This window comes from Brachyhypopomus gauderio, chromosome 15 (assembly GCF_052324685.1).
Source record: "Brachyhypopomus gauderio isolate BG-103 chromosome 15, BGAUD_0.2, whole genome shotgun sequence".
Classification (NCBI taxonomy): Eukaryota; Metazoa; Chordata; class Actinopteri; order Gymnotiformes; family Hypopomidae; genus Brachyhypopomus; species Brachyhypopomus gauderio.
This window is the reverse complement of record NC_135225.1, coordinates 5579183-5592298: the sequence shown is the minus strand read 5'-3', so window position 1 is coordinate 5592298 and position 13116 is coordinate 5579183. Positions and strand designations below refer to the sequence as shown.

At 40.7% G+C, this 13116-nt stretch overlaps 2 protein-coding genes across 2 annotated transcripts; both read left to right on the top strand.

The window, feature by feature from the left end:
• The first annotated feature begins 512 nt into the window (after positions 1-512).
• On the top strand, positions 513-3037 carry cisd1 (CDGSH iron sulfur domain 1). The gene is made up of 3 exons (XM_076975070.1): positions 513-694; positions 1111-1316; positions 1557-3037. Exons 1-3 carry the CDS (start codon positions 667-669, stop codon positions 1644-1646), a joined length of 324 nt encoding a protein of 107 aa, XP_076831185.1. The 5' UTR covers positions 513-666; the 3' UTR covers positions 1647-3037.
• Positions 3038-3266: 229 nt separating this feature from the next.
• On the top strand, positions 3267-12710 carry ipmka (inositol polyphosphate multikinase a). Its single transcript, XM_076974342.1, has 7 exons — positions 3267-3371; positions 3471-4124; positions 4746-4831; positions 5019-5115; positions 6445-6617; positions 8521-8602; positions 8740-12710. Exons 2-7 carry the CDS (start codon positions 3911-3913, stop codon positions 9366-9368), a joined length of 1281 nt encoding a protein of 426 aa, XP_076830457.1. The 5' UTR covers positions 3267-3371; positions 3471-3910; the 3' UTR covers positions 9369-12710.
• Positions 12711-13116: the final 406 nt, after the last annotated feature.

The following is a 13116-nucleotide window of genomic DNA, read 5'->3' as shown; positions in this document are numbered from 1 at the left end:
CAATTAAGTTTACAATTGTAATTACAATTTTTCTGCTCCTAGCAGATTTGGTGATATCTGGTTAACTGAATTAACTAGCTCTCTGATTTTTTGGATGGATCTACGTGTGCTTGGTCTGGGTCAAATCTAAACCAGATGTACACTCCACGCCGAACGCGTTCATTGACTGTCTGCTCTCTGTGTTGCACGCAGATACCGTATATATACGGTCCGTATATTATATATATATATATATATATATATATATATATATATATATATATATATATATATATATATATATATATATATATATATACGGTCTCTGGTTGCACGGCTGATCCTTTAGGTTCTGCGTTCTGTGTTGCAGGGCTGATCCTCCAGAAGGTTCTGCGGTTCTGTATCGCAGGGCTGATGCTCTAGAAGGTTCTGCGGTTCTGTGTTGCAGGGCTGATGCTCTAGAAGGTTCTGCGGTTCTGTGTTGCAGGGCTGATGCTCTAGAAGGTTCTGCGGTTCTGTGTTGCAGGGCTGATGCTCTAGAAGGGTCTGCGGTTCTGTGTTGCAGGGCTGATGCTCTAGAAGGTTCAGCGGGCTGCAGGTTATGTCGTTAGACTTTAAGGTTCAGCTGAACAAACAGGCGTCTCTCTGCAGTGTTTCGGGGTGCTGGTTTCATAAAACGACCCAGTCATGAGCAACTCAAGCGGCCTATCTAAAGGTAACATTCACATAATGTCGACGTAGTTTACCTTTAACTACACGACCCAGTTGAGTTGCATTTCTAGCTGTTAAACTACTGAGGTTATTCAAGGTTGAGTTCGTTACTTTAACTCCAGTGTTTCCTTGCGAGTTAATGACACAGCGAGCGGGTTTTAATCGTGTTTAATTCGTTTAGTTTGCGTAGCTACGATGGTTTTCTAGATAACTACGTCTCTCTGCGCAGAACCTGACAGTCTGGTGTGTTAGAAAGTTTGGGAAGTGTTGATCTAGTGCAGCACATAAATCAGGTGGAGATGACTGGTGGACCTCGAGGCCCGTGGAGGAACGTGGACAAACGAGTTTGGGTGATGTGACCTGTTCACACTGCAGGTGTGTGAGGGTGTTAAACCAGGTACCTGTGCTCTCTCCCCACAGCTGAACTGGCCACGGCTCTCTCCGCCACTGCTGGGGCACTTCTGGTGGGAGTCCTAGTCTACAAAACATTCTTCTGCAAGGGCAAGTGTGTGAAACCAAAGGTGAACCTGGACCTGCAGAAAGACGACCCGAAAGTGGTGCATGCCTTCGACATAGAGGACCTCGGTGATAAAGTTGTGTACTGTAGGTGCTGGAGGTCCAAAAAGGTACATCAGTGGATGCGGGCAAAAGCCCCTCGTATAAAGCAGTCATGGAGACGGGTTCATGGTCACTCCTCACAAGGAATAGCTTTCATGAAATTGAGCAAAAACAAAAAAAAAAAGGTTTAAGTACTTAATCTTGAATCTGTAAGAACTTAAGGACCTTGTGATTTTATTACAAAAACACCTGCCTGTTTCAGTGCATGTCAGCGTCCCATGTTGAATTGAATTGTTTTTGTCTTGCAGTTCCCATACTGTGATGGTGCCCATACCAAACACAATCAGGAGACGGGCGACAATGTTGGACCTCTAATCATAAAGCGTAAAGAGGCATGAGGGACTCTTCCTGGACTCAGGGTCGCCACTGTTTGTGGATGCACTAGTTTCTGCTATGAGAGGTTTAGTACGCATTTGTCTCAAATGCAGAGAAGTGAGTGGTATGACTTTCTTTTCATAGCTGCATGTGTTTAGTACATGGTCGATCACCCCAGTTATTCTCTTCATGGTCCTATTGTCCTGTTGTATTATCTCTCATTTATTTTCCACTGGGTACAGATAATTACATTCTGTTTAAATCTTTCATGGCTACACTATCAACTCTGTTTTCAGTTGCTGCTTTGGGGTCACTAATGAATACCAGATTTATCACCAGCAGATTTTCTTATTGTTTGCTAAATTACATGTAAGCGTAGCAGTTGGTCTAATGGTCAGTTGGTTTACTGTAACTGTTGTTGAAAAAAGAACTTGAAGGGGAAGTTGGCATTAAAATAACATGAAATCCTTGACATCTTGAAAAATGTGAACTGAATCTTGTGCATCAAAGGCAACATTTAGACTGTCCAAAATCTATTTTTTTATTAGATTTTATTTTAATCTCTAAAACATCAAACAAAACCTCATTAGTTTACTACTTCAAGTTCAAATGTCAATTCATGTAGCATTTAGAACAAAGTGGATTTTAATTGAGCTTTCATTATGGAATGGACTCATGAGAAACCGAATTGTGCTCTGAAAAGATGTTTTAAACCAACATTAAGCACTGACAATGTAAAAGCATACAGGTGAAATAATCAAATTGTTTTTGTCTTTTGCTATTTAATAATCACTTATCAGTTTTGTTTTGGTATTATGTAATTGTGGTATTGGTGTTTTAATTATTGTGGTATTTTTATTTGTAATGCAATTCCTGATTAAAAATGTGTGCCTAGGTCATTATTGTTTGCTAAATGGAAATGATGAGAAACGTGCTGAATATTAAAACCCCATTGTTCTCTTTAAATATAATGTAGGGGCCATGTGACTTGCATTTATAGCCGAGTCATGTTAGTTGGTAATGCAATGCGTAATGTCGGTCAACTCGTGTTTTTTGGATGTTGGCTTTTAATCTAAACATGTGACTAAGTACTTAAGAAATAATTAAACTGACACAGTGGTGCAATATGTATGCAACCTCATATTGGTATGTTATCATATGATCAGATGTGCTGGTTAACACTTGATTTTCCTTCAGTAAGAAACACGATGCTTGACAGAATCCTGAATTGTGAAGATCTGGATTGTTTTTATGACGACTCATCAGGGCACATTTTAGCACCATTATTACTTATTCATGTTGAAATCCATATAAAGAGTTACAAGCTTTCTCACATTACACAGAGTAAATGAAGAAAACCTGTATTTTTTTATTTGCAAATAAATTCATTAGTGGTTAAATTCATAATAAATTATTTCTCCTGGCTGAGAGTTTTTGTTATAGAGAAGAGGTGCAAGTTTAGTGTTGGTATTATTTCCCACTAACAAGTAAAAACAACTGAAAAAAAAAAAATATATATATATATATATATATATATATATATGGCCGGATAATATGTGAATAAATAATTTAAACAAGTAGTTGGTGCTTTGGGTGGACTAGTTTAAGGAAACGTGGTCTCTATTGCGTAAATGTGTACAACACTGACGCTCACGTCTAGATACGGCAGCGGTCCGGCAGCTTCTGCCATGGAGCTGCTGTAGCTTTAATATTAGAGCTGGTACCGCAGGAACGGAACATAAGAGCAGGTTTGTTTAATTGTTAAAGAGCAAATTGATCTGCCAGGCGACCTGGAGTGTTTGGATGACCTGAATTGTTCATGTTCACGCTTCACTTCCTCTTCACAGGACCGTGAGCGAGTTGACCACATGGACACGTTGAGATGTTTGATCATGTGGGCGTCTCATCGAAACTGGAGTTGAGGACAACACGGAGGTGTCCTCCACCTTGAGTGTTTGATGGACATGGTTGAAGTAAAGGTGTGGACACACACGGCTCCCTGCCTTCGGAGACGGATTAACAGCGTGTGTGGAGGAACTTTTGAGGAACGTGGAGCGGCGCGCTTGGTGTTTTCGAGGAAGTGGGACGTCTCGATGTGTTTGAGAAACGACCAGCAGGAATTCAGGGTAATCTGTAATCCGTAATCTGTAATCCCGGTCATCTGGGCGCCGTTGAAACTCGGAGCGGACACTTCTGAGGAGCTTCTCCTTCTCCTCGGAGGTGTTTGCACGTAAATTGTGGCTCCTCGGTTAGTGAACGCCGTGAAACCAGTCCACCCACTCGGAGCATGTTCGGGACACGAGTGAAGCTGACGGGAGACCGAGTGGTGGTGGACGCGTCTCTGGTGGAGGGACTGGACGCTGAAGGGCCGGTGGTGGAGCTGTACGGTGGGACACCTGGACAGGTGCTGGTGGAAGACGAGAAGAGTCAGGCCAGGCCGAATGGATGCGTCCCACTGTCCCACCAGGTCGCGGGACACAAGTACGGCATCAGTAAAGTCGGTCAGTGAGCACCAAAACCACCTCTTAAAGTTTAGCCTGGATAATAACACTATTCGTTTTTTAAATAAAAGTGAATGTTTTGCTTTCTGTAAAACTGTTTCCTATAAATGTTGTAGGTTATGTAGGCGCCATGTCGTACGCTTTGGCCTTTGGAGAATGTTGTAAATGTAAAGACACCGACAGCTGTCATAGATCTAAGATGGGTTTTAATCTCAAGTAGGGTTCCAAAGGTTCTCTCTTCATCTATTACCTGTTGTCATATTATATAGGTTGTCATATTATATTACCTGTTGCTTTTTCTTATATAGGTTTGCTAATATGCATCACCTAATGTCAATTTCCTACCCACAGTAGCCTAATACTGTCTGTAAGGTTTTAATTTTGGATTATGCTGAGGAAGTCTGATAATATTTAATCAAGATTTCTTATAGATCAATATTTATTATAGATTATTTAATTTATTAAAAATCCATTAATCACTTACGCTAGCAGTTTACTCTTGGATCTCGGCTGTTGTCAAGCTCTGAATGGGAGTAAAGCTGTAGTCAAATGTATTAGTGCTGTCTCTCACGTCAGCACAGTCAGCAGGTTTTGAAGCTGTGTCTTCGTGTACCTGTGCAGGTATACTGCAGCACCCTGATGGCTCGGTGCTGAAGCAGTTGCAGCCTGCACCCAGAGGGCCCCGTGAGCTGCACTTCTACGCACAGGTAACCCACCTCACATGAGCACGTCCTCCATCCTGACCGCTCCAGAACCCACGTCTCGGACTTTATGCAGCCGAAAATCATGTGCTCTCTCTGTAGGCTTCTTGCTCGGTGTGTTTTTTTTTTCTTGCATAATCCGTCTGCGGTTCAGCTCTTGCCAGCCGGTGCTTGACTGGTTTCTGTTGTGCAGGTATTTGATGAAGACTGCACAGACCCCCTTCTGCTGACCCTACAACGTCACCTGCCCAAATACTACGGAACCTGGGCGTCCTCGGAGGTACCAAATGGTGAGAACCCACCTGGTTCTGTCTTGATTTGTTTAAAACACTAGCTATGCTAACTATATTGTTTAAACGTCTGTCAGTCAAATGGGCTTTTGTTTTGTTTCATCTCCTGATAAACATGAACCAGTTAATTAGAGGTTACAGAGCTCTAGGGCTCCATTTGGACTGAACTGAGATGTTCAACATTAAAATGCACTGCACAAGTCAAACTTATGTCACTATGTGATAAATGATTTGGAGAGAGTTACTATCCTTTAGTAAATAATGAAATAATTTCTTTGTGATTGTTATTAATGCATTTTATCTGTGTAATGTTCTTTGTGTAGTATGTGAACCTCTACATTTAGAAGTATGGGTTTGCAGCAGGGACATTATATGGTGGTTGGCTGTTTGGTTGGCAAATGTTTTAAGGCCTTGTGCATATACACCACCAGTCAAACGTTTGGACACACCCACTCTGTTTATTTATTTTTTTATAATTTTTGACATTTAAATAAAACATGGGAAGATGCCAAACCAGTGAAAGAAAGTATTTTTTGTGCTCTAATAAAAAATGTAGATTCTTTGAAGTAATAATCCAATATTCTGCTGACACCTTTGCATGCTCTTGGTGTTCTGTTAAAGCAGCATCTATGATGCTTTGCCATCGGTCCTATAGACATTCACACACAGAGCAACTAAAGTTCTGAAATGAGGGTGCCTTTAAACTGTGTGTGTGTGTGTGTACACTTGTGTTGAGAATTAATTCATATAAAACACCCTTCCCAAATGGTATTTGTCTTGTAAACAAATTTAAGCATAATCTAATTGATTTAAAATGTCTTTTTTTACTATTAAGACCATGCATTTAGTTAGGTGTGCCCAAACCTTTGACAGGTAGTGTATGTTAAAGAGTAACCTCCGTTGGAGTGTTGACTGTGGACTTTAAACCATCCCGTTTACAGGAATAACAATAAAGCACTTTGTGTCAGAGCTTCTAATCAGCTGACGGCAATGCAAACTGGCTCATCATTGATCTCATTGACTACTGAGATGACTGAGAAAAATCCACCTGTTTTCGAGTCTTATCAGAGCAGCAGAAGCGCAGCACGTCTGCAGACCGCCAGCGTGGTCGTAGGCGTGCTGAACGTGAAATGAAAGGTGTTATAATAGGACTTGTTGTTTAAATATTCATCTGCTGTTTCGACACATTTAGCAAGTCATTCTTAGCAGTCGCCCTGACGCATTAATTTGTTCTGTAGTTGAACAAGTCCCGCCACCCATGGAGTAGCTAAACCTGCCCGTGAGCTCAATCTGTGGAGAAAGTTCCTTCAACTGTGTTTTCTGCTTCAGTGGTGTATCTGAAGCTGGAGGACGTGACGCGGAGATTTGCGTGTCCGTCCATCATGGACGTGAAGATTGGGAGGAAGAGCTATGACCCGTTCGCCTCACGAGAGAAGCAAGAGGAGCAGATTAGAAAGTATCCTCCAATGGAGGAGATTGGCTTCCAGCTCCTGGGAATGAGGGTGAGTCTCTCTCTTTCTTTCTCTCTCTGCCCCTCCCTCTTTCTCTCTCCTCTTTCTTCTCCTCCCACATTCTCAGTATCCACACACCCTGTTTGCTTTCTATTTAATTTCTCTCTCTCTCTCTCTCTCTCTCTCTCTCTCTCTCTCTCTCTCTCTCTCTCTCCCCATGTGCATACTTTGAGTATCCTTTTATGTCTGTGCTTTTGTTTTCCATGAAACTGCCCCCCCCTCCTCCCAATTGTTGTGTGAGTTACTCAGAATGACACTTCAGAAACTTTTTGTCTGACTTTTACAAGAGGCAGAAGGTCCCGTGTCCCCTTCCCGTCCAGCTGTGGTGGAGAGGGCTGATCAATACGCCGAGCCCTTTTCTCGCAACTCTGTTAATTACTTGAGTTGTTTTGATAAGCGGTGTTGGGGGAGGAAACCTCCACGAAGTGCTGTAGATAGCAAGGAAAAACGATCAATAAAACCTGCAGATAATGCCATGCCACGTGGCTAACATTTGCCCTTCCATCATTGCTTGGCTCAAGCACAGAGATTGTAGACAGGGACTAACTCACTGAGGGCAAGATAAGCTCGTCTGTGGATGATCTGAACTTACACTGTTTTCTCTCCAGTAAGTCTCCAGTGAGAGTCACTTAACTCTCACTGTCTGGTTCAGCAGGACACCCACCACTGCCTGTAAAACAATCATAAATGTTACATGTAGTGCACTATCAATGAATATATCAATATACCGTTCAACAAATCATTTAAGTTTGACAATACATTATACCGCTACACAATATATGGTCTGTCAGTCATTATTACAATACTGGACGTTAATATGGTAAAGGGCTACAGTATGCAAATAAGCCCTTTTAGCATTTGACAGCATTTTCTTTTGCATTCATTAAGCATTCTGACCAGTTTCAGATGTTTAAGAGTGTTCTGTGGGTGTTTTGATTAATTACAACATTGATATAATCGGACAAATGAAAAATAATTCAGATCTGTCTAACTATCGCAGCAAGGGTTCACTGGTGTGATTTAATATATTGCAAGGAATATCACAATGACAGTGTGTCAATTGCAAAAAATTGGTTTGTGTTGTATTATGGCACTCAAAACATGTTTTATAATGTGACCAGCAGAGGGCAGTCCTTTCCACGTGTTGAAATGTTTGAATATTATATGTGTTAGTTGTCTGTAACACAATGACATTTAGTATGAATTGTTGATGGCTTAATGGGGAAAAGTTCCATTTGATGGTCCAAGAAAATAAATGGACTTCTTGGCTGCTAGTGATGAATGATGATATTTGTAGCTTACGCCTGACTGAGTGCTGACATCTCAAGACAATGGAACTCAAATACCTGCAATACCACCCTTTCCTCCTCCTGCCCCACAAATAACAAGTGCACATGCCTCCTCTCTCTGTCTCTATATTTCTATATTTTTAAAACAATTTGTTTTGACATTGACTTAATTTTTCTCTTTAGAGTGCATGAGCTCTAAAGCTTCCCTAGGATTTCATTTTCTCTCACTGCTTCCTGCCATGTTTTCTTGCCTCCCCCTCTCTCTCTCTCTCTCTCTTTCTCTCTGCCCCTCTCTCTCTCTCTCTCTCTCTCTCTCTCTCTCTCTCTCTCTCTCTCTCTCTCTCTCTCTCTCTCTCTCTCTCTCTCTCTCTCTCTCTCTCTCTCCTCCCACATTCCCAGTATCCACACACCCTATTTGCTTTCTATTTAATTTTCTTTCAGAGCAACATCAGGGGCTTGAGTTTTTGGAGTGTGTGTGTGTGTGTGTGTGTGTGTGTGTGTGTGTGTGTGTGTGTGTGTGTGTGTAAAGCAGCTCATGCATATAGGTTCCTAGTTTACTCCTCTTCTCTTTCTCTGTCTCTCTAATGTCCTGTATCAACATTTAGGTGTACCAAGTGACCTCAGAATCTTATATCAATCACGACCGGTCTTTTGGACGCAGTCTGACGAAGGAGACTCTCAAAACTGGTATCAGTCAAGCTTCATGAATTCCTTGCTTGGCCACGCTTGGTGGAATATATCTTTTCCTGCTTACTAAAAATAGTTTCTTTAGTTTCTGTCTGCGTAGATGTAAAGATCACGCGTCTCGCTGTGCATCTTTGCAGGCTTGGCTCAGTTCTTCCATAATGGAGAAGAGGTACGAAAAGATGCCGTCTCTCTCAGCATCTGTAAAATCTACGACATCCTCCGCTGGTTTGAGAGCCAGAGACAACTGCATTTTTTCGCCAGCTCTCTGCTGTTCGTGTACGAGGGCTCTCTGGGGCTCACCCCCCACGCGGGGGCCGGAGGCCGACGCAGAGATGCCCCGGCGGGCCAAGAACACGGCCAAGGTGAGCTGGAGCGCAACAATAATGTTCACCTCAGTGGCTCCCAGCTGTGGGGTCTCCCCTGCGCTCCGGCCCCTCAGACGGCTGTCTCTGGGCGCGGAAATGGAAGTGACCTTCTCCAAGGTGTGAGGACAGAAAACTGGAATTGGACTCGCCCTCTCTATGCCCACCTAGAGCAGGGTCACGGCACTGGGGCAGGGGCCGAAGACGCGATGGACAGAATGACAAAGGTCAAAGGTCAGAGTACACGGTTCGGGGGAGGAGGGGCGAAGGGAGAGAAGAAGGAAGATGTGGAGGTGAGGATGATCGATTTTGCCCACGTCTTCCCCAGCGAGAGCGCTGATGAGGGCTACATGTATGGCCTGAGGAATCTCCTCAGCATTCTGGAGCAGATCCTCCAAGACTGACTTCTGACGTCTCATCTGTGTCATCTTCACAATACAAATGACTGAAACGTGCTGCTTGTGATCAACCAAGGTTTGACTAATAATACTGAATTAAGTAGATAACAGCGTAATGTTCAATACAATAATGAACTTGTTCTAAGTCCTAATCAGAGGAATCATCTCAAGGCAAGTTTTCCTTGAAGCCTGTTGCACATAGTCACATAGATACTCAAATCTGTTTACAAACTGGGCGTATATATTTCAACAGTTTTGAAATATTTATAGTATAGTCTAGTTTAGTAATAACACTGCTAATAACTGCACATTTGGGAGAACTGGCACAGGATGGTAATTAATTTTGAATATTTCTGATAATTAGTAATGTAATTGGTAAATGTGAATGAGAATGACATTATTTGATGTTTATTAAGTAATTAGACCAACAGTTGTCTAGTTAATGTAAACAGACAAATGTTTGAGGATTAAGGGCCTCAATATTTATAATGCTCCTAATATGAAAGTAGGAGGTGGAAGTACAGTAATGGTACTCCAATGTGAATACTTTATTGTGCTTTAGTCTAAAAATTGACAGTGTGTCAACTTGTTGCTGAGTGCTTAATACGTTCTGGGCTTGACCCCACAATGTTTACAACATAACAGTGACCTGTTCATTTCACTATGATGTTTTAAAATGCTGCCTGAGATTTCAATTGTTTTGGTTTACTTTTGTAAGTTGGAACAATTTTTATTTGTTTATATAATATATACATACAAAAGTTTTATGCAAATATTCAGTGTAATAACTAGCAAACTCTGCGTGTTGCTCACCCATACAGGGTGTGGAGTTGTGTTGGTATCGGTTCTGTGGAAACGTATATTTTGGTCTTCACATCTAGGAAGCTACTATCCATAAATTGAGTGACATTAGGAACTCCTATGAGTTAAAAACACAAAACTAAGAAGTTTCATCTGAGGATTATGCGTCGGAGACAATTAACTTTGGGATACGAGTCCTCCGATGTATGGAACGAAAACGCAAGCACCACAGTGCAGCCTTAGTTGAGCTGAACACGCTGCAAACTGCACTAAAGCTCTGGGAAACCTTGATGTGAGGCGTTATGCCCATACTGCTAATGTGCTCTTCAAACACGTCTCTCGTAATAACAAACCTACTGAGTTTTAATGGCACATTCAGCCCAAATGCAAATTTGTGATATTTAAACATATATTTACACATGGTTTTCCTATTTACTTCACATCCTCCCACTGTCAAAACAATGTGCTTTAAATAATCTTTTAAATACAAACCCAAACTTTATTTGTGCATTTCTAATTCATTATTAATTCTTTACTAATATTGCTGCTTTGGGGGGGGGGGAAATAGTTCACTTTAAATCATTCAGATGTAATGACGTTAATGTTAACCAGATCTAGCAACAACATACTTTTGTGGAACTGTAAAGGACTGAATCATAATTTTGCACATAGTTTTATAAAACATTTGCAATAATGCAATCATACAGCTGACAATGTTTTTAAACATACAATGTTTTTAAACATACTTGTTTGATGTATAAGCTAAAGATGTATTTATTAGAGTGAGGCCTAATCCTCGAAAAGGAAAGTTGTAATTATCTCCTAAAATGTCCGGTTTCTACCAAGACCAAAATATATTTTGCCGGGAAAAGCCAATTTGCTTTGAGTAATACACAGTAACCTACTTCTGAAAATCATTTTCCAAGATGTGATTTCAAGGAACATTAGTTCCATTTACCATTCATCAGAATAAATTGAATCAGACCAATTGTAATGAAATAATAACTGGCAGACTTTTCCACTCTTATCAGTGTTCTTTGTTGATAATATCCAGTTAATTTAATTTTCTTTTTTTTTTCTTTCTTGTCTTAAAAAGTACATTGTTTCTAGTGTTCTCTTTACTATTTGAGAAAAATTATGAGCTTTTAATCTTTTTATGTGGGCTAAAGATCACAGAAGTGTAGTGACCCGTGTTTCAGATCCAACAGAGACGTCCTGCAAGTATTCAGCTCATGAAACAGAAACCGTTGAGCATTTTACCAACTCAATCAAATATCAGTATCAGTTTACTGACTAATTTTGTTCTGCATAATCAATTCAAAGCGTGATCCATTTTACATATAATCCATTCAAAGTCCAGCTGTCTTGATCTTTACAGTTTCAGAGTTGTGGACAAAAAAATAAAAACTTAAAATCAACTACAAAATGCAGATGTGTGGTGCCATGTGAGAGCCGAGACTCACGTGCCATCATCGAGTTGTCACTTCAGTAGAACTGGAATTACTTTGTGCAAATTGGGACGTGAGTGGCCTTGAGTGTCCCCCCGCATGACCTCTGACCTGACAGGGATGTTTAAGGCTGGGGTTCAACTAAGATGTTGCACCTGGTGCTTGCTAAACTTGAGAAACTGTGGTTTTTCTGTGTTCACTTGAGCTTGCAGTGTGAGGTATTTATGAGTGCTCTGTGAGGGAGTTCTGGGAAATGTTCGGTTGTGTTTACTTCATGGTTTCCTGCCTAATATGAGATGTGACAAATGCAACTGGTGGATGAAGTTTTATTATCTAATGTTCATCACACACATGTAAACCTAAAAGTTCTGTCTCAATATTATGTATATCTGGCAATGTTTTATCTCAAATGACTGTTTCTTGTTTTATTTGTTTCAAAATGACATAAATAAGTTGCACTTACTCCAAAAGTAGACGTCTGTGACAATTTTAAGCTTGGCAAACCATTTTTGAAAGTATGCGTCTTCAATCTTTTCAAAGTGGACTGCTGTCTTGACGGAGAGAAGTCCATCCATGTGTGCGTCCCACACCTGTACTGCTGTAGATACCCTGCAGTTATCTGGCGCTGTACTAAGCTGACCAGAAACTCGTCAGCACTTCTATGGCTTGAGCATACAGCTCACAACTCTTTATTTACCTTTTGCACTTCTAATAACATCATGTAATTCCAACAGCTATGTAGCAAGCACATAGTTAGAAAAATCCATTTGGTATTTTCATGTATTTCTGGGTAACACTTAAAGCTCTGGATTCATGTGGTTATGAAAAATGCAGGGAAGAATCTCAATGTTTTATAATGCTGCAAACAGTCAAGTAATATTGCACACGTTCTATCCAGGAAACCCAAAATTACAGGGACTCAAAAGGTGCCTTTTTAGACCGAGTGCAGCTTATTAGGGTTCATGGGCAAGGAACTCTATTGTAATTGCTGGAATTTTTTCTTATTAATTTCTGGTGTTTTTTGTTTGATTATTTTAAGTAAAATTCAGAATTCAACATGTGCTAATTATGGGTATTAGGCAATAAAAATTTTACATTATTTCTCTGTGGTTTTTTTTTTCTCTTCTCATTATGTTCTCTTATAAAATGTATAAGTACTGGGATGTATGGATTCATATGCATGCAGGCGTAGACCACATTTGATTCATATTCTGTTGTCCCTGATCTCAGTTTATTTAATTCCTTCCCTTTGATGCTCGCAGCCTTCAAACTGGGGGACTTTCCATTATCCTTAATTTGAATGTAATTTGAAATGCAATTGGAATCTGGGAACCTGTTTCCCTTCTTCGAGCACCCCGTGGAGCGTGTCTCTGATGGGTCTATTGGAGGCCTTTCAACTCGGAAAACTCTGGTTTTATTTCTCTAACCATCTTGCATTTGCCTTTACTACATGTTTAGAATTCGTTAAGCTACATTTGAATTGTCATAATTGAAAGTATGTATAT